This window comes from Embiotoca jacksoni, unplaced genomic scaffold (genome assembly GCF_022577435.1).
Source record: "Embiotoca jacksoni isolate LCO1_2020_lvr unplaced genomic scaffold, fEmbJac1.0.p SCAF_18, whole genome shotgun sequence".
Taxonomy (NCBI): Eukaryota; Metazoa; Chordata; class Actinopteri; family Embiotocidae; genus Embiotoca; species Embiotoca jacksoni.
This window is the reverse complement of record NW_027185318.1, coordinates 1,862,448-1,881,887: the sequence shown is the minus strand read 5'-3', so window position 1 is coordinate 1,881,887 and position 19,440 is coordinate 1,862,448. Positions and strand designations below refer to the sequence as shown.

General features: G+C 42.8%; 1 protein-coding gene across 1 annotated transcript; it reads right to left on the bottom strand.

Moving 5' to 3' along the window:
- Window positions 1-1,549: 1,549 nt before the first annotated feature.
- plcb2 (phospholipase C, beta 2) lies at window positions 1,550-18,634 on the bottom strand. Its single transcript, XM_069151985.1, has 32 exons — window positions 18,551-18,634; window positions 18,211-18,288; window positions 17,531-17,599; window positions 16,584-16,724; window positions 16,112-16,191; window positions 15,942-15,995; window positions 15,787-15,862; window positions 15,417-15,517; window positions 14,870-15,030; window positions 14,619-14,765; window positions 14,360-14,517; window positions 13,522-13,604; window positions 13,303-13,387; window positions 12,244-12,463; window positions 12,071-12,153; window positions 11,870-11,966; window positions 11,652-11,736; window positions 11,342-11,466; window positions 10,932-11,083; window positions 10,316-10,480; window positions 10,127-10,226; window positions 9,844-9,948; window positions 9,585-9,649; window positions 9,356-9,446; window positions 8,713-9,225; window positions 8,302-8,485; window positions 7,724-7,865; window positions 6,205-6,269; window positions 5,229-5,279; window positions 4,964-5,021; window positions 3,636-3,719; window positions 1,550-2,514 (listed from the first exon to the last, which is right to left on the bottom strand). Exons 1-32 carry the CDS (start codon window positions 18,632-18,634, stop codon window positions 2,344-2,346), a joined length of 3,873 nt encoding a protein of 1,290 aa, XP_069008086.1. The 3' UTR covers window positions 1,550-2,343.
- Between the last annotated feature and the right edge of the window lie 806 nt (window positions 18,635-19,440).

The following is a 19,440-nucleotide window of genomic DNA, read 5'->3' as shown; positions in this document are numbered from 1 at the left end:
TAAACACCATCTAATTACTTTTTCTTCATTTCTTTACTTACTTTCACCTTCTCACATAAATGTTTGTAACCTCGTTCTATGTTTCTTCCTGAACATGCTGGGAATTCTTCACGCAATCAATATTACATGTTCCATCTGCTCCTGCAGCCACTCTGTAAATGTGTGTGTGTGTGTGTGTGTGTGTGTGTGTGTGTGTGTGTGTGTGTGTGTGTGTGTGTGTGTGTGTGTGATCAGAAGAGCTCTCCTCCTTCGTCTTGACTTTGCTTCAGGAGCAGCCCGGTGCGTCGCCTGCTGGTTAGAGACCCTGTTCCGGCCATCCCTCTCCAGCTGGTATGAGACGGAGCTGCCGGAGTCGTCTTCGTCTTACGTAAGATTATCAGCCCGGTGACTCAGGCCTGACTGGATTCACACTCCAAAGCTAACAGTTCATCTGTGTTGTGCATGAGGTGGCAGGACTCTCAGGCACAAGCTGTGTCTCCGAGTGATTTGTTCAGATCTGCCACTCTTAAATGTCAGTCATGTCAGTTTGAGTCAGAAGAAGGGTGTCCCACCGAAAAGGAAATCAAAGCAATGGGCAGATTTCTCTGCACGATGAGTCACAGAGAAGCTGTGTTCATTAATAAATGCATGCACGTGTGTAAACACTTGAAGAAACAGGTGCCTCTTGCTGATATGACAGATGCACTGTATATGGAGCTGAAATGAACCTGGAATACGTCTCACTTCTTAATACTGCACTCTTTGTGCCGTTATTATGGCTCTGTTTTGAATAGACCCCTTGATCCATCACAGATTAGCTTTTTTTCGCATTAGCAGGAGAGAAAAGACATCGCAATTATGTGGTATTGTGAATCAGTCAGGCTATAATTACGCTTCCCAACATAGGGAGATGAAGAAATGCACAAAGAGAGAGAAAGAAAGAGGGTCTTTGGCAGTCATCACTGGACAGGATTCAGATTTCAAATGCTGATTGAACCACTGGACATTTGTAGCTACAGATAGCACAGTTATCCTTTTTTAATCTCTTCATTACGCATGAGGACTATAATTCAATGATAGACTGAACTGAAAGTCCTCACGAGATCATATCTTGGGGAAGAACTAAAAAGACATTTAAAATAGGCTAAATCCTAATTTTCAGACATTACTATGCATTTTATTTTACTGCTGAAATGTGGCCTCAATGGATCTCTCCAAAGTTGTACCTGTTCACATTAAGAGAAGGGAAAATCACGCACATTTCATTGGACTCTCGCTGTTTAACATGGAGTCGAAAGTGGTTGGTACTGACAAGTCAAAACCATAAAGAGAAGTTGATGCAGATGAAGCCATGCGAATTGTAAATAGTGATATGAATTGTTCACATACTCACAATCACTATCTTGAGTGCATAACTTGCAGTGCACTAGAAGAATTGGGTGAAAGGCAGGGAACATCCTGTACAGGTCGCCCTGTTCCTTGTGAACATCATATCCAGCATTTTATCAAAAGCAGACTCTGGTAGAGTAGTATCAGATACAATAAAGGGAAAAATACACATGTAGCGTGTGCAAATGTAGGTTTATTAATAGCAATTAATCACAGGAGAAGATAACAATTCTTACAATAAAGGGAACATCTTATATTTCTAATATAGGATGGGCCTGATTAAAAGATGCAGATGTAGTTTTCATTTGGTGCTGCATGTTCTGTAAGTGTGCGTGTCATGGCTTCATAATGTCTTCATCCTTCTTACGGAGTAAATTGACTTTTTATTCTGCAAAACTTTCATTGGGGTTACATCACAGAGTCCGAGTGAATGGCTTGCTGTGGCTTCACCGAGCATCACACATGCAAAATCAAGTTGAACTGAAGTGTGACAAATGGAGTCTTTGTCTCATTCAGCCTGCAGACTCCCGATAACCCATTTTTGCCACTACATTTTTCTTGCTATATTTATTCCCATTTTGGACTTATTAAGAGAACAGAAAGGAAGACTGAGAGAACCAAACAAAGGCTTTTGGTGAAGGGTCTTCAAGTGGCAGATATTTTCCACTTTGTAACCTAATTTAAGGTGTTTTTCATTGGTGAAAAGAAACAGAAGTAAAGAGTCAAATAGAAAATGAAAATCACCTTCAAATCATCTATCTTTGGACAACAGGATATTCATGAAAACATCATTATCGGCCTGAGAATCCCTAAAGAAAACTCTCTGTGAATAGCATGTCTAAATTGAAACTTCACTGCCAGCTTTGCTCATAAAAAAATCTTTTACTATTTCATTGATATGCTCAGACTGCAGGTTATGTAACAGGCTAAAAGCAGATACAAGAGTGGACAAAGTGAGGGCAGGACAAGACACATCTACCCCAGGAAGACATCTCCATAGAAGCCCACTCCTCCCACCTTCTTATCTCCAGCCTCCTCGACACATTCGGGGAAGTGCGCCCCCACACAGACATTAACCGCCTCCCTCACTTCTGATGGCAGCGACCTCAGTTTCTGGTCATGCTCCTTCAGGGCCTCCTGATTGAGCTGCCGACACAGGGGCCAAAGGTTAGTGAGAGGATTATCGAAAGGACGGCTTGACATTTTTATAGCTTCTTCTCTTTTCAGCAGGTGCTTCTCATAATCTTTAGAAAATGGATTTCTGTGTTGGCACAAGATCACTGCTAACCTCAAGCTCGAAAACTGGCTCGAACCCAGTGGCATGATTGATTTTAAATAGGAGGGAGTAGGAGATATTTTTAGGATAACTGAAGCACACGTTAGTTTTTTGACAAGTTAGCAATTTAGCTGAATGATGGAGAGCAGCTCATTACTAAGTCAATAATATTAAACACAGCTCTATTAGGTCGCATTCAGTTATCCTCATCTGTCCCTTTGTTTTTGAGGCCTCATTTGAATTCCTCCCACCGCTTCTCACAATATCAAAAACTGTGTTTGTAAGCTAATACTATTGGTGAAACAGAAAACCACACCATCCATCTGGCACTCACACGTCAATGTCTAAACCATCTCACACCCCAATGCTCCACATCAACTGTCAAAGAAGACCATTGTCATAGAAAGCGCTCTGACATCATTTACAGTAGTGAAAGCTCGAGCTTTACTTTCACAATCGCTGAAACTGGATGTGTCATGCTGAAGGATGGCGTCCACTCACTGAAAGGACAGATGGCCACGGCTGACAGTGTATTTGAAGAACAAGTTGTTGCTGCCATGGTCTCTATTGTTGATGTGTGTAAATGCTTGCATGTAGTAAAATTCACAGCCCATGTGCTTGGACGAGAAGGACAATGGCAAGAAAATGGACAAAATACGAGTCTCAGCATTAAATGTTGGGATTAAATCTTATTTCATGATTAAATCAAATTTAAGTCACCAGGGAATTCATGTAAAAAGTCTTTACAGTGCAAGATCTTCCCAGGTGACAAAAGGATTTGTGTGAGCGACTTAGGAACCAGGAACAGGAATTTAGCGCTAAGCTCAGTGGGTACTTTCTGATCGTCGAGGAAGCATCGGAGTTTGTAGAGGTGGATGTTGTTGTTTCATAAATCTGTCATCAATCTAATTTTCCAAGTCTTCACAAATCTTGAGATTCAGTGGAATCGTAACTAGGAAAAAACAGTGTATCCCGGTGTCAGTGTGTGTACCTGATTGGTCAAGGGCTTGATTTCTTCCAGCGTAGCAGCCTGCTTCTTCATCAGAGCCGCCTGCTGTGGATTGGAATCTGAAGACTGTGACAATAACAATAAAGGACAAAACATGTCGCCACTGAAAAACACTATTGATTTGTGGGTTTGAGTCTTTGTGAGCCATGTTTGTGTGTCAAGGGAGCGATAAGCACTGTTTACGTGTCTATAAGCACTTCATCTGCTCGTCTTCCTCCCTGTGAGTGTCTGTGCGAGTCTATATGTACCCGTGGGATGCAACCTGAGAGAGAGGATCAATACAGTTAAGTCACAGGTTGGACTCGTCCAGTTAGATTACACCGGCCTTATAGCACTCGGGCATTCAATACTGAGGCTGTGCTGATTAAACAAGTGATTGTGTTATAAGTAGTAGCAGTAATTAATGGGCATAGAGCTGATTAAGTAGATCAACATGAGCTGCAACGCGACCCTAATGTGGACTTCTGCATCCGGACCGAGTTGATGGGAGATCAGCCGAGGGTCTTTAACCTACACACACCAGGTCTGAATCTTCATGAGCTGACCGAGGAACAGGAGCAGAGCGCAGTGAGTCATTGACCACACAAGGATTAGCCCGCTTCCTGGAAACAGCCTCTGAGTAATGGACGAGCCTGGCCTGGTCAGGGCCTGCTGCACTTTACTCATTGGGTAAAAAGGCCGTGTGTGTGGGTGTCTGTAGTATTTGTACGTGGTCCTCCTGTGGGTGGGGGGGGGGATGTGTTCACGTGTGTGTGTGTGTGTGTGTGTGTGTGTGTGTGTGTGTGTGTGTGTGTCACTGCATGTGAACATGCATGCAAATCTATAGAAGAAAAGTGCTGTAACGTGCCGAAGGTGGTATTTTTTTTTTTCTACGTCTTTTTCAAATCTTCAGACACTTTGTAACCATAGTTACACTATTAAATAAAATATGTGTTGAACCGACTGGTGTGAGCTGGTAGTGGTACTGTGTTAGATACACGAGGACACAACGTGAATGTATTTTGCCCTTTTAAGTAATAGTTCAAGATTTTGGGAAATATTTGATCTCTTATCAGATCACAATATGATTTGGGTTTGACGACACATCAGGTTGAACTCAGCTCTTCCAGTAGATGTGCAGTCGGTTAGCTGTAGTCTTAAGGCTAAAGTAAGCTCACCATTTCCTGTCTGTAGTTTCATATTAATAGTGGTATGAATCTACTAATCCAGCTCTCGGCAACAGATTCCCTAAAATGTCAAACTATTCCTTTTGCTTTGGACACATGCTCTAAAGAAACTCTGAGTTTAAAAGAGACGGGTTCTGTACTTACTGCACCATTGGACTGACTCGTGTCATCCAACACCTCGGTGCTCATTCCCTTTTTCAGCCTAGAAGAAGACAATTATTTTCAATCCGACCACTTGTACGTACTGTTGAAAATTTCATCAAATCAGTCCAGGCTCGATGTGCAGTGCCACGTGAAGCTAAGCTGCTTCTCAACACTTATCTTCACGTGTTTCCTTTCACTGCAGACAATAAGCCCTCAGTGAGGACAAAGATACTCAGGAGAAACAAAACTGAGGGCTGCGACTCACTTTGATTTCTCTCCAGATGAACCTTTCGGGAGCGTTTTCTTCTTATTTTCACTGCAAAACAAGGCAAAGACAGAAAGTAAGGATTCAAAACCTTAAAATGAAAAGTGACTCAACAAACAACCCTTTTTTCTTTCAATCCAGAGTAGCAGTGCTGTGTGTGTCTGATGCGACTTTATCTTTACAGTTGAAGGAAGGCTTAAATGTGATGTTATAGTGTCTGTGTGGACAGGTAGATGATCAGGGCTGCCTTCGCTTCCCTACTGCTGTTTAAACACCTGTTGGATAATGGCTGTCCCGAGATAACCATCTGCCAGCTGGGGACTTGGGATAACACACACACACACGCACACACACACGCGCGCACACACACACACACACACACACACACACACACACACACACACACACACACACACACACACACACACACACACACATATATATAACACCATAAGCCAGTCAAGGACATTGAAAGACCTGCAGGCTGAGGTAATTCATCTTTCTCTATCCTTAACAATACTCTCAGGAATATCAGCTCTTCTGACAGTTTGGGTTATTCATTTATTTTATTGTATTTATTGCTGACACAGGTTTAGATACTTATTGCAGTATTTTAGTTATCTACTTGCACATTTCTGGTTGCACGTTTTGCTTTAGTTGCACATTTTTGTTCCCTGTATAGTTTTTTTTAGATGAGTGTACAGTTGTGTGTGTGTGTGTGTGGGTGTGTTCATGTATTTTTTTTTTTTTTAGTCAGGACAGCGAGACACCAGAAAGAATTATAATCACAAATAAAGGTTTTGAGTCTTCGTCATTATTTGAGGTATTGTCTGTAAAATGTCAAACGTTTCACCACAATTGTCACACGCAGACATTGTCACACCAAAGTCATGCAGCACAGATTGAACAGTCAGCAGAGCCTTCTGCGCTCCCGTACGTGCATCATGTCCCAAATGTGTTGCATGTGTGCTCACACCTCTCCAGGGTCTTCAGCTCGCTGGTGTGTCTCTCTGTGGCCATCTCCATCAGTTTGGCTAGTCTCTGTCACAACAGAAGAAGAAAAATGGCACAATCACAGTCAAGATGAAGCGCCGATTTGAGACTCGAGTATCTCTAAATAACAATGTCCTAAAGTTCGACCCTTCAGTTGGACCTATCGGTTTAAACCTGATCAGAGCAACTCGGCCTACGACCTGCTAACTGTCACCTCACCCGACAGCAGTTCTGCAGTACAATGTACACTCTGTCTATGGAGGTGTTGACCATTAAAAGATTACCTGACTAACCTTTTCAAAACTTATGCTCACAGCACCTCAGTTTGATGTAGACTCAATAAAGCTCTGCAGCGCTGGCTGCTCCCCCGAGATCCCTGACACGCAGCAATGGGAGGTCAAATCAGGTGCTGCATGAGAATGGCGAATGCATCCTGACCCATGGAAATGAATCCTACTCTCAGGGTGAGTCATTAGATATAATAAAGGTGGCTGACGAGGAGCACGCGGACGACTGGAAAACTGGGCAGATTTTGTCTTTCAGGTACCAATTAAAATTATTTATTTTTTTAACTCCATACATGGATGTAATGTAAAGCTTCAGTGTTCATGCATTTGAGAAAAATATTGATAGCAGGAAGTTAACAGGTCCAAATACTAAGTTAATTTAACAAGTAGCAATAGTTTTAATGCAGATCAGGATGAAAAATGTCTGACAGACAGCTCAGTTATCACCTTCAGGTAAAAGTACAAATACTATTGAATATTGGATATTCAGTCATCCAAAAAAAGCAATAAATACATTGCTGGTTGTGGCTGAGCAAATTTTAACAGCTTTATGCTGTTGAGTTGTTTAATAGAAAATCAAATTTTTTTTTTTAAATAATAATGTTTTGTATGTAAATTTTAATACAAATTAACAAAACAAAATAACTATTAGAACGTAAAAAAGTTATAGGCTGGAAATAAATTTAAAAAATGAAGCATTGCCACCAGTTGGTATTTACAGGCACAATAAGGAAATAGTTTAAAACATTAAAAAAAAACTCACATTATCCACAGAATGTGAAGAAATAACAGTTTTGATATTATGTCAAAGACTTGTGTGCATTGTGTTGCAGATGTTTCGTGCATTGTGTTGCAGATGTTTCATGCTTGTAATACCACCCCGCGCCTCAACGAGCGGTAGTGAGTCACTGTAGCATCCTGCGCTCAGTCCAACACCAGAGGAAGAAGAGGCGCCTTATTTCAAGGAATGAAACAGTGAACACAACAATGGCTAAAATTCTTGGTAAAAATAAAACCAAAACAAGACTTGATATATAACTTTCTGTCCTGAAGTCGGTCCTGAGTGAGTGAAGGAATGAAGTTTGATGCTAAAATATCTTTATGTGGCTTTAGCATTTAATAAACACTTATTATAACAATATTGATTAGTGCATGTTTGAGTACAGAATGTGACTGATGTCTTTTTTGATTTTAAATAGAAGCTATTTCGCTCACCTCTGTTGCACACTGCTCTTTCTTCCTCTTCATCTGATCGCTCTGCTCCGTCCACAGCGCTTGCAGCTCCGTCTGCATTTTTTCCTTCTGCTCCTGCACCCGCTCCATATTCACAGCGGGGTCAGAGGTCGTGCCACCTCCCCTGGTGGAAACACAACATGATAGAATCAAGTAGGACATGTGCAAGGAAAATAGAGCTGGATAGACTCGCAGCCACCTTTTCCAAGTACAGAGATTAGTGCTCAGCCATGTGGTTTCTGGAGATACTATACAGCAGTGCTCGTTTGCACTTCCAGTCTCTGCAGCCTGGACTCATTTATTTTCTCTCTTCGTCTTCTAATATTCTGCTTCAGCTAGAAAAACTCATTAGCAGCAGAAATATTTGTCACGCTTCTAAATATAATCACGGACCAAAACAACAACAACTCCATTAGCAGGTTAACATTAATATGCGGTACAAGTCAGTTTGCACTTTAAAGGAAACTGAACAACAACACTATCAAAATCCTCTTTTTTTATCAAACATCCTTCAATATTTCAGCTGGAAACTGAGTATGCATGAAAAATGAATCCCCTACTCCTTCTTCTTCACTGAACTCTTCTTCTTGATGGCCTTGAAGGAGTCCGAGTATTTCTGAATCAGATCCTCTCCTTTTTTCTGATACTTCTTTTCTGCCTCTTTCATCTCTTTCTCTTGACGCTTGATGACCTTCAGATAGTTCTTGTGCTGTGTCAGTTCTTCAGTGGTCACAGTGGAAGGCTCTGCAGCAGAAACACAAAGGGCGGAAGGATTTTCTTACTCGCCTGCACTGGACAGGCACCTACAATGAATCTATTCAACAAAACAAATACCATAAAACTGTTTCGTATTTCCTTTGTCAGAGACCTTTAACATGCAGCGTGTTGACAGAAGGGAAACCGTGATGAGTGCAGCACATGAAGCACCTCAGTGTTACCTTTGCTGTATGTTGGCGGCTGCGACAAGTCACCTGATTCTGCAGATTCGGCCGATGCACTTGGTGGACAGAGCACAGCTACGGGAACAGCAGCAGGAGTTTCTGCAGCAGGAGTTTCTGCAGCAGGAGTTTCTGCAGCAGGAGAAACAGCAGCAGGAGTTTCAGCAGCAGGAGTTTCAGCAGCAGGAGAAACAGCAGCAGGAGTTTCTGCAGCAGGAGTTTCAGCAGCAGCAGCGGGCTCTTCGACAGGAGTTTCTTCAGCAGGAGCTTCTTGAGCTGCAGGCTCCTCAGCAGCACCGGCGGCCTCGGTGTCCTCTTTATTGTCTGAGGCGGGCTCAGGGTTGGTACCAGAGTCCGGGCTTGATTCTTCTTTGGCTTCTGGAGCTAGCTCTGACTCTGGTCCTGGGGCTGCTTCTGTCTCAGAAGTTGCGTTTCCTGCATCTTCAGCTGCCTCTTCTTTAGCTTCCTCTGCACCAGCTTCCGGTGGAGACGGGGTCGCCTGGTCAGTGGTATCAGTGGGCGGCGTACCTTCAGATGTGGCATTTTCTAGGGGAGGCAGAAAGTTAGGTGAACAAATACAGCTTCTAAACTCAGCACTGAGACCGAATGCAAGAGTCATACGCAGGTCCTTTACAAAATATACGCTGAACTGTGTCTCCAGCTCAAACATCATTACCTCCAGCAGAGGCTTCAGCTTCCTTAGCTTTGTCAGTGGGGGTTTGTACCGCAAGAGGCAACTCATAGGGAGAAATGTAGTCAGCGGATGACTGCAGGGATTAAAAAAAAACAGAAGACAGGAACATGACAATCAAGCTGTTATCTTCCAGGAAGTAAATTTGTGCTGTCAAGGTTTAACAGAAACTCTGGGAACATCAGCTGCTGTTTTTAAAAAAAAAAATGTATACCTCTTTGGTGGTCTTTGATGTCTTCTCTGTGCCCTTTGTTGGATTAAATAAGGCATCTGTGAAATCTGAGGAAGAATCAAATACATGAGTGTACAAGGCAGCAGCAACTCACATTTTAATCAAATAGAAAAACTAAATGCTCCCGAGCTCCACATATCCAACCCGCACCATCTCGTCCCTGACTGTCACTCTGGCAACACGGATTCAGTCGCAGTGGGGTTTTTTATTTTGCAAAAGCACCAAATAAAAAGCTAAGCACCTGCGAAGGCAGCGGGGATGTAGTCCTTGACCTCGATGTACACAAAGAGAGCAGGCAGAGTGAGAGGCATGTTGCTCTCATTGCGCAGGCAGATGTGATGAAAGCCTGCAGGGCATAAAAAATAACTCGGTAAATTAAAAACAAGGCAGCAGCTCCTCTGATCCAGACGCTGGCTAAAACAAACCTTCTGAGGCCTTGAATGACTCACTGTTTTAAATTATGTAGATTAGATGAAGTACGAGTTCACGTGTTTTGGGGTTTTTATTTTCTGAGCTTCACTGACCTGATTGGATGGCATCAACAGGGATGATTCTGTGTCCCAAGAATTTCCCGTTCTCTTCATGGACGACAAGTCTGAGAGAGGCCATTTCTGGGAGGAGGATCTAACCATGATAGCAATAACACATATCATGGCTGAATTCATAGAAACACATATTTGTGCGTATGTGAGCGCGTTGAGTTGAATCTGCACCTTCTCAAAAACAAAAGGCTCCTCGTTCCACACTGGGTTGATGGCGTTGGGTGTGGTGGTCCACTTGGTGCGATATTTCTTCTTGGGGTCTCCTGGCAGCCCGATCACCTCCACCTCAACCCCTGTTTTCACGTTTTTCTCAGACAGAAACTGTCCTGAATAGATCTAGTGAAACAAGTGGATGAGATTTGGTGATATATGAACTGGGGAACAGTATTGATGTGTGCTGTCCATGTTGATGAAACGGTGGATATAAATAGAGCTCGGGGTTTTTGCTTGTGCAGAGTCTGCTGAATCCCAGGAACCATGTTTCACTCGCAGCAGGAAGCTCGTATTGTTACGGACTCTGCATCCAGACAACAAGACCAACACAGACAAACTACCTGAGGCTATTGATGCAAATGTATTGCTCAATTTAGAAGAGCAAAAACAGCTGACAGCAATGCACATATTGCACTGATTGTTCATCAGTTTCCCTGCAAAGCATATTTTACCTGAAGCTTTAAAGTCATTTTAAATGGGTTGTTTTTGTGAATTTAGTTTGCACAGATAATGGGGTCGCCATGCCGAAACACAAAGTGAGAAAGACACTCTAACAACAAGGCTGTGAACCTGCCTTTATGGTCAGTGTGCTGGCCACAACGGTGTCAATCCGGTCACAGAAAGGGTCAAACTTCTTGTCACTGCGACGCAGAACGTCATGCTTGAGCAGGTATCCCGTTTTGCCGTTGAACTCAAACAGAGCCATGTTCAGCTGCATGGGGAAATCTGAAAATAGACACAAACAACCCATTCATGCCACCTCTCTTCAGCTTCAAGAGGAGCAGTGAGCGTTTGGTGATGCAGAGCACGGTCGAGGCCTGCAGAGCACAAAGAGGTGCAACACTGCCCCGCTGTGGTGAGAAACAGAAGCTCACTTTCAAATGCAGAAAAAGACATCATATTTTAACAATATTTCAATTAAACAAGAGCTGTCAATGCAAGAAATATATGCTATTTTTGAGTGATATATATATTTATCTTTACCCATCGTCTGGTAGTTGAGCGCCACCATCTGGCAGCCGACATTCCAGAAGGGTTGCGGACTGTAGTTGGATGAGTCCATCCTTGTTCCTTTGGGGTAAATCCTGCTCATCTGCCTCTTATTGTATCTAAAACAGATGCTTTAGGAAGCATGAATTTATATCTGTATTTCTATTTGTTTCAATGTTCTCCTGACAGTATTAAATAAGATATTTTGACCGTAAATTATTTGATCCAACTCTCAATACTCAAACACAGTATTTGCACTTTGTCAAATTTTCTATTTTTTTTGTTCACACTCTTAGAAGGATACTCGACAAATTCAATAGCAGTCTTGGCAATCATTGCCTCCCCTCTGGTCTCCACAAAAGATGAGATGACGTAACTTTTGTTTTTCTCTGTGAAGGAAGAAGAGAACGGGAGGACGGATTGCATAACTGCCTCTGACTTTGATGTGTTTGCCAGAACTACTACAGATAATCAAATCTACTTTATGTGTGTTTAGGTTAAAGTCACGGTGCACACACATACTTCTGGCGTTGTCAAAAGACACGAACTTGTTGGGCTGGATGTAGTTCACGATGGATGACATCGCCTCATACGCTGTTACTTCCTGTCCAGCTGTGCCCTGTAAGGGGGGGTGGCGGGGGGGGGGGGGGTGACAGGAAGTTAATTGACTCCTTTGGCGGGAAACACATGATGTAAAAACAACAAAACTGTCATCAATTTGACCTCATCTGATGTTTTCATTTTCTCCTCGTCCTGTTCCTCTGTCTCTTCTTGCTCCTCGTTGTCCTCCACAGCTGCGTCTCCCTCTGGTTAAACATGTGAACACGATGTGAAATAACTAAATGTGCCTGATTTTAGAACATAAGCTGATTTGCTTTGGGATCGGTCGTGTTCACCTTGGTTCTCTTGGGTGCTCGGTGCCGGGTTGGTTTCCTCCTGGGTGTTTGGGTCCTGGGTGGCGGCGGCCGTGGCCGTGGCCGTGGCCGTGGGCTGCTCAGTGGCGGCTGTGCTGGTTTTCTTCGTCTGGGCTGGCTTGTCGTGGCTGCCCTTCTTGTTCTTGATGAGGATCTTACCCATGAGCTCAGACGGGCTGGGGATCTGCTGACCGGGCTTCAGCTAAACGTAACACAAGAAGAAACTTCCAACTGACTTGTTTCATATGACTCTCGACGTAGTTTAGCTGCTGAGCATTTTAAACAACCGCTGAGGAGAACTAAACACGGGTAGTAGAGGTACTGGACATCTGCAGGGTTGTGCAAATGTCATTCGTTTTGGGAGACTTTGCACACAAAAAAAACGTTGATGAAAAAGTCAAATTTTGACCTGATGGCGCTGGAAGAAAAGTCAGATGATTACGACAGTCATTTGACTTCATTCTCCAAGGACTTTGAATAAGATGCAAAATATAAGGAAACCTAAGGACTTCTATTCAAAACAAAATGTCCAACAAATGAAAGTATCTGGAGAACATGAACCAAGTTTAATGGTGACTCATCGAATAGTTGCTACTACAACGTATAAGATGATTCGCATTTCAAACACGGAAACATTTTGAAATGATCTGGGGGAAAAAAGGTTAAAAAATTACAGACTTTTTAGAGGCTATTAAAAATATTTATTCAGGAAGTGGGAAACGTTGTCTCATGACCTCATCATTTGTAAAAATCCTGGTTATGTGCCTGATATTATCTGAGGTAGATAACGACACGCTCCGTCTGAAATACAAACACACATGTTCCCGCTCACAGAGAGCTGTTATGAATCAGTTGAATGGGTTCGAAGGTCTTTGTCTGACAGATAAGAAATCTTGAACCTGAACTTTGTTTTGCCTTCATGCTACTGTAATCAGACTGTAAAACTCAGCTGAGTGTATTAAAACAATTATCAGAAAAAGTGCTCTGGTTAACAAATCCCACATATGTAAACGTGAAGGAACTATAATTCAGTGCACTCACGGGGTATTTGTCCAGCGACTCTGATTGCAGGGCATCGCCAAATAGGGTTTTGCAGTAGTTGGCCATCTTTTCCTGCTGTTTCACCCTGGAACAAACCAGAGGAACACCTGTTACTATCCACTGTTTCTGTCAAATCATTGGGATAAAGGCATTAGAGCATTATTACATTGTGTGAATAGCGTCGCACGGCTTGAGTTGATGTAAAAGCGTAGCGCTTACGAGTCAACGTGGTTCTCAAACGAGAGGACAACGGGGTACTGGGAGACCTTGAAGGCGCTCTCCGCAATGGCCTCGATCACATCCTGTCACATGTCACAAAAAGACAAGCATTTTTATTTTTTATGCAGTTAACCGGACATTTATTTGACTGAGATTTAGAGTGAAGAGATACAGCTGGCAGTAGAGAAATAGAAAACACAAATAAGATGATGCAACAAATGGCAAAGAAATATGACTACAAACACAATAAAATCGTTAAAATGTTAACAAAAGCTTGAGAACAAGAGCCTGGGCCGATCATGATTGTTCTCTGAACAGAGACAACATGACAAACTGCAGAGCTATTGCTTCTGTGCAGCGGCCGTGACGTCAGCTTCAAACCCATCACACCTCCAGGCTGACACTAAACTGATCTGAGGTGTTGTGTCCGGGCCGCCGGGACCGCCGAGCGCCGGCTGCCCTTAAATGGAAGTGTGGAGTGTGAGAGGATGACGAAGGCGCCCGCCTGCCTGCCTCTATGTGTCCGTGTGTTACTTTGTACTTTACACGCTGCAGCATGAATAAATGGGAAGATAATATACTCATACTGGTTTTCAGGATAACCACGTTACATTTTGGCACTCTGGTCGTTGTGAACAGCTTCTTGGCAAGTGGATAAGAGAAGATGTTGTGTTGAAACAATGTAAAGTGAGTGGACAGGAAATTAGGGAAAAGCTAAATTTGCAGATTCCTGTTCAACGTAATTAACGTAAGTGAAACGAAACAACAATGTGATCATGTTAAATGTTGTCGTGAGGACTAAAACTGGAGAAGACTGAAGTGCTGCATGTTTAACCACCTTGAAAAGGATCTCAGTGGTCATAGTGAAGCCGTGAGTGATGATGGGCTCTTCATCCGGAGGTTTACCCTTCCAGCAGTCCAGCTCCAGACAGCGGCAGCCGGACAGCAAACACTGACGGTACATCTCCGGAGAGGACACGCCAGAGAACTGACCAGCTACACGGGGAGGGAGAGAGAGAACCACAACCACATCAAAATGCCTGATATAGTTGTTTAGCAGCACCTCGCTGTTACAATATCAAAGTGATGCATGTGACCTGTGAGGTACGTGTTGTGTGACGACTTGATGAAGTAGTGCGGTATGGGCTGGGACATGTCCTGATTCTTGGCCAGCCTGTCCTGCACGACAACTGTTGTCTCTGGACCCATCAAGAAGAACAGAAGACCTTCTGGAGAGATCAGACCTGCGGATGAACAACAGAGACACATTGAAGGATGTAGTCAAATAAAAAAAGCCTCATCAAGGCCGACTGTCCTCCGCAGCAAACACATCGTTAATGGATCTCACCTCTGTTGGAATTGGAGGAGGCCGGTTCATACTTGTCAATCAGAGCCTTGATCTGGTCTTGACGCAGGCGAGGGAACAGCTCCTCGTTGAGCCGGGAGTCTCTCTGCTTCTCGTTGAGGAACTTGGTGAAATTCTCCTTCGTCATGGTGGGTTTGGTGGAGCTGGAGCCACAGGGAGGCGTGACAATCACATCAGCCAGGCAGTTAATGTTCATCACGGCACACAACCTGAGCTCATGCCATGCAGCTAATCACGAAGCTGACGCAGTCTAGTTTACACCCGACATCTCTGGCTTTGTACTTCTAAATCCGAATGGAAAGAAAAACTGTTTTGTTTCTGAACTATTGGGTAGAAAATCTGACACTTTAGGAAAAGGTGCAATTTGATTTCAGGCGAAATGGTTCAACACAGAGCAACATGAGAATGATAACGACAAGTTAAGTTCATTTCACTTTGGCTGAAAGTTTGAGGAAGTAGAAATATGAGGTAAAAGAGATTCTAAGAACAATATTATTAAATATCGGAGGAATCAGAGGAGCACACTCACTAAGAGGTGAAGATCTCGTAGATCTCAGGCCGAGGGCAGAGATGAGTCAGGAAGGTCCTGAAGGCCGTCTCAGTGAACACATCAGGCTTCATGGTGTCATACTGAAATGTGAATCCATGTCAGAAAAAAAAACTATTTAAGGCAACTGATTTACTTCTGCAAAAATTAAAAGCACAACAAAATGGTGATCTCTGTGTTACTGTCGTGTCAGATTATGGCAAAACATTTGTGGGGGAAGTCTGGAAACCCTTTTTAGTCACAAAGGTAACAGTCAAAGACCATAAAAACCACCAGGGCATTCAAAGAGGCAGTGAAGAGAAAGTCAAGATTTCAAATACACTTCCAGGAGACAGAAGGTTTAGTGTCTGACCTTTCCTTTAGGGAGATGTGTTGATGCCAAGGCACTTTCCACCCTCTTCTTATCCGCAGGGAACATCTTGTAAATGCTGAGAAAACACAGTGAAACTCTGAGAACGAAACAACCACAGTACAAACGAACGGCTGCGTGGTTGTTCTGTAACCTACTTCTTCACTGGGATCTTGCCGTCCTTGTTGGTCTGAAGAGAAATCCGGACGTATCTGAGGTTGAATGCACAGAATACTACTATTGGACTTGCATGTAATAATACAACACGGTGTTTTACAGTGCATGATGAGATTTAATTCTGTTGCATGCACTCATCACGTTCACTTACATTTTCTCCAGGAAGACTTGTCTGCATGCGTTGTTTCTTGCAGAATTGTAGGCAATTGCAAGAATGTCATTTGCCCAGTTCTGATGTGCATTTAATTACAAAAATAAAGAGGGATATTGGATTACATTCAAGGTCAGCATGAGCTAATGACGTGAGCCATTGTAAAAGCTTTTATAGCCACACAAACTCACCACTAGAGGGTGTTGGCATAAGGAAAAGAGAGCACTGCATGTTGCATTTGAGCAAAGCACAATTAGGATTTCATTACAGTTGATTAAATCCAGATGATGAAGTCATAAAGTCTAATAACGACTAAAAGGGAGAGATTGGAGGAGAAGCAAAGGCTCTTAGTATAATGGCTAATGGCCGGCGGCTGTGATTGGACGATCAGAGGGGATCAGTGACAGAGAGGAAAAACTGTGGACAGTTCAAGTTACAACACACAGAGTCAGTGTGTCCACCGGTTCATTACCTGTGTCACTTTCTCCTTGGAGGCAAAGAAGTTATGATAAGTCAGATTCACCATGTCGGGACCTGAGACGATGGTCAGGGTTTTGGCAAGATGGTTGCTGTCTGGGAAATCCAGGTTGAACACGTTGCGAACTTTTGGGTGCTGTGAAAAACAAAGGAACAAATGAAATGTTCAAACGTAACATGACTTCTAACTACGACTTATTCAAGTTTCTTTTCTGTTATTTTTTTGCACAGATTGGACACCTGGAAGCTTCTTTTAACGGGCAAATATACTGACTGGGACATGCAAACATATGCACACTGAACCTCGTGCACTTTCTCCCACACACACTAAGATGTTCTCACAGTAGCTGCAACACAAACAGGAGTAATGTCAGAGGTACTACCTTCCTGCATGCTGCTTTACAGTCTATCACTTCTTTACTACTTTCAGAAACACAAAGCTGATGTCAGCACTGGAGCAACTTTCCCAAACGCTCCTCAGGGGCTGAAGAGGAAGATGTGCTTCCAATAGCACCCCAACTGGGATGACGCAGTGCTCTCAGCTCTCCCTCAGGGAAACACATTTCAGACATCCCCTCTGTGAGGGATGACAATGGCTGCATACTGCAACTGTCTGTGGAGGCCGGCGAGGAGAAGGACTGCAACTACAACTGTCAGCTTCCGACTCAAACCAACAAACAAATACACACAAGCTCCCTGACAGAAATCTCAGATCGTGACTCACTCTGTGGTGCGCTGTGTTTATGTTTGCTGTGTTTCTGTAGACGGGCTTGGTTCATGTGTCCACTTTCATTTTTGCAATGCAAATATGTCTTTCATCAATTGGCAGACTAAGGGCTTGACACTGTATTTGCATGCCTGCAGACATTCTTGTACAAGAAACACATCTGTTTGACTTTATTTGATCAAAGTTACAAGATTAAATTGTACTACTTTACTCACTTTGGGAAGTTTTGCATATTTTCCTGTTCTGGTGTCTCTGATAGTAGCAGCATCCAGGAATGTTGTCTCCTAGAAACAAGAGGCAGAGATTCATTACCAATCCTGAAATCATCATGTAGGCACTAGTCCAAATATGGATTGAAATACAAGTCATCTTTTGGCAAAGTGCAAAAACGATGGGATTGACTTTGTTTGAAGAATATTTGACTGCATTGTCTTCATGCAGGAAACTGCGGTGATTCTTTTTCCCATTTAAAATGTGCATGAACGCAGTGTGCCAGCATGATTGATTTCACATATAAGGCACAGATTTGATGTCCGTTTCACTGGTTTCCTGATGGGGTGAAACCCTGGAGAGAGAAAGAGATGGAGTACTAAATACGCATCACAGTCCAGCTGCCCGGTGCACCGGGATGGGGAGCCCACATCGGCACCAATCAATCATCTCCACCAGCTGCTGTGACCGGAAGGTGGTCAATGAAGCTGGTGGCTATCCTACAGATCCCAGATCTTAATCACATGCACATTACTCACACGGTGGATGTGGATCTGAGACACGACTACCTCAGTTTGACATCTCTTTAAACCTGTCAGGTGTGAGTCTCAATGAAAAGGAGTGAACGCTGCTCCTCACCTGGGACTTTTTGTTTCTTTTTTTTCAGACTCCTGATATTGATTACCTTGCTTTGGTTAATCCAGTAGACATAAAAACCCTTCGGATCCATCTTCATGGTGACGGGACCAGTCTTGGTTGAGTCCTTGATGGAGACAAGGGAATTGACTCGACATTGTTTGGACATGTATTGAGTTGAAACCTGTGAAACAGAGCTGCTTGGTGGTGATATGTTGATCACGATCAAGTATCTCTATTCAAACTACAGATGTTTCAGGTTATTAATTGGGAGATAAGCGACTCAAGTTGAACAAAAAATATATAGCGATGCTGATATGTAGCGATATTTCACTTTGTCTCATGTTTAATAATGACCAACTCTAACTTTTTTCGAAGTAGTCACTCACCTCCGACCACCTGGTGAATCTTTCTCCTTTGACCAGATAGTCTTTGACCACTGGAGGCTCCAGAAAGAATCTTTTCTTATTCATTTTGTCCTTCTAGGGAGGCTTTTGTTCCAGTGCAATACTATAGCTGAAATATGTGGATATCCACCATGGTCATAATTATTAACGAGCTTATCCGTCCATCTGTATCCAAAAGATGCAGCAACCTGAAGTTCAGCTGATCTGACTGCGCTCAGGACGCACCCCAGGAAATATGCATTGCAAATGAGGTTGGACAGGAAAACAAACATGTAATATGAGTGAAGGTGAATATCCGGCTGTCAAAGTGCCTTCAGATTCAGAACTCTGGATTAGACACACTACATTTTTTTTATTTCATATAATAACTTTTTGTTTAATATTAGTCTGCAATATTTCTGATGCCACAACAAGAGAATGGAGGTCAAATAATTTTTGTTAGTGGCGTGTACAGAATAAAAAGGGGTATTAATTCAATAATAGTAATAATAATAATACACCAGTGCCTTCATTAACAGTTTTAATTGGAATGACTTTCTACTGAAGAAATAGTCTATATAAAATGTGAGACACTGTTTTGAAACCTGGTCAAACCAATTTGAAAGTGTCTTTATGGCCAGACTGCTACCAGACCTGAATTTATACTGCATGAATGAAAACTGAAACTGTCAGCAATAGTCTGGAGGAGTTAGGCTATAACCCAACACCAGTGACGTGAGAAAATGTTTTCCTTGTAGCTTGAGGGAAGTGACCCTTTTATAAGGGATTTTCAACATTTGCTTTTCACACGGTAATTCTGAGTTGTCATTTGAAATCAGCATATTGGTTTTTATTTATGGCTGCATGATAAAACATTGGCCACCTAAACTAGA

Bases quoted from the DNA above. Each gene is read 5' to 3' on its own strand.
- plcb2 (XM_069151985.1), bottom strand. From the start codon at position 18,634: ATGAATAAGAAAAGATTCTTTCTGGAGCCTCCAGTGGTCAAAGACTAT. The intron at 11,737-11,869 runs GTATGTGTGTGC...CTTCCTTCACAG, and splicing joins GTCTTTTGACAACGCCAGAA to AGAAAAACAAAAGTTACGTC. The intron at 11,467-11,651 runs GTATCCTTCTAA...CATCTGTTTTAG, and splicing joins ACTGCTATTGAATTTGTCGA to ATACAATAAGAGGCAGATGA.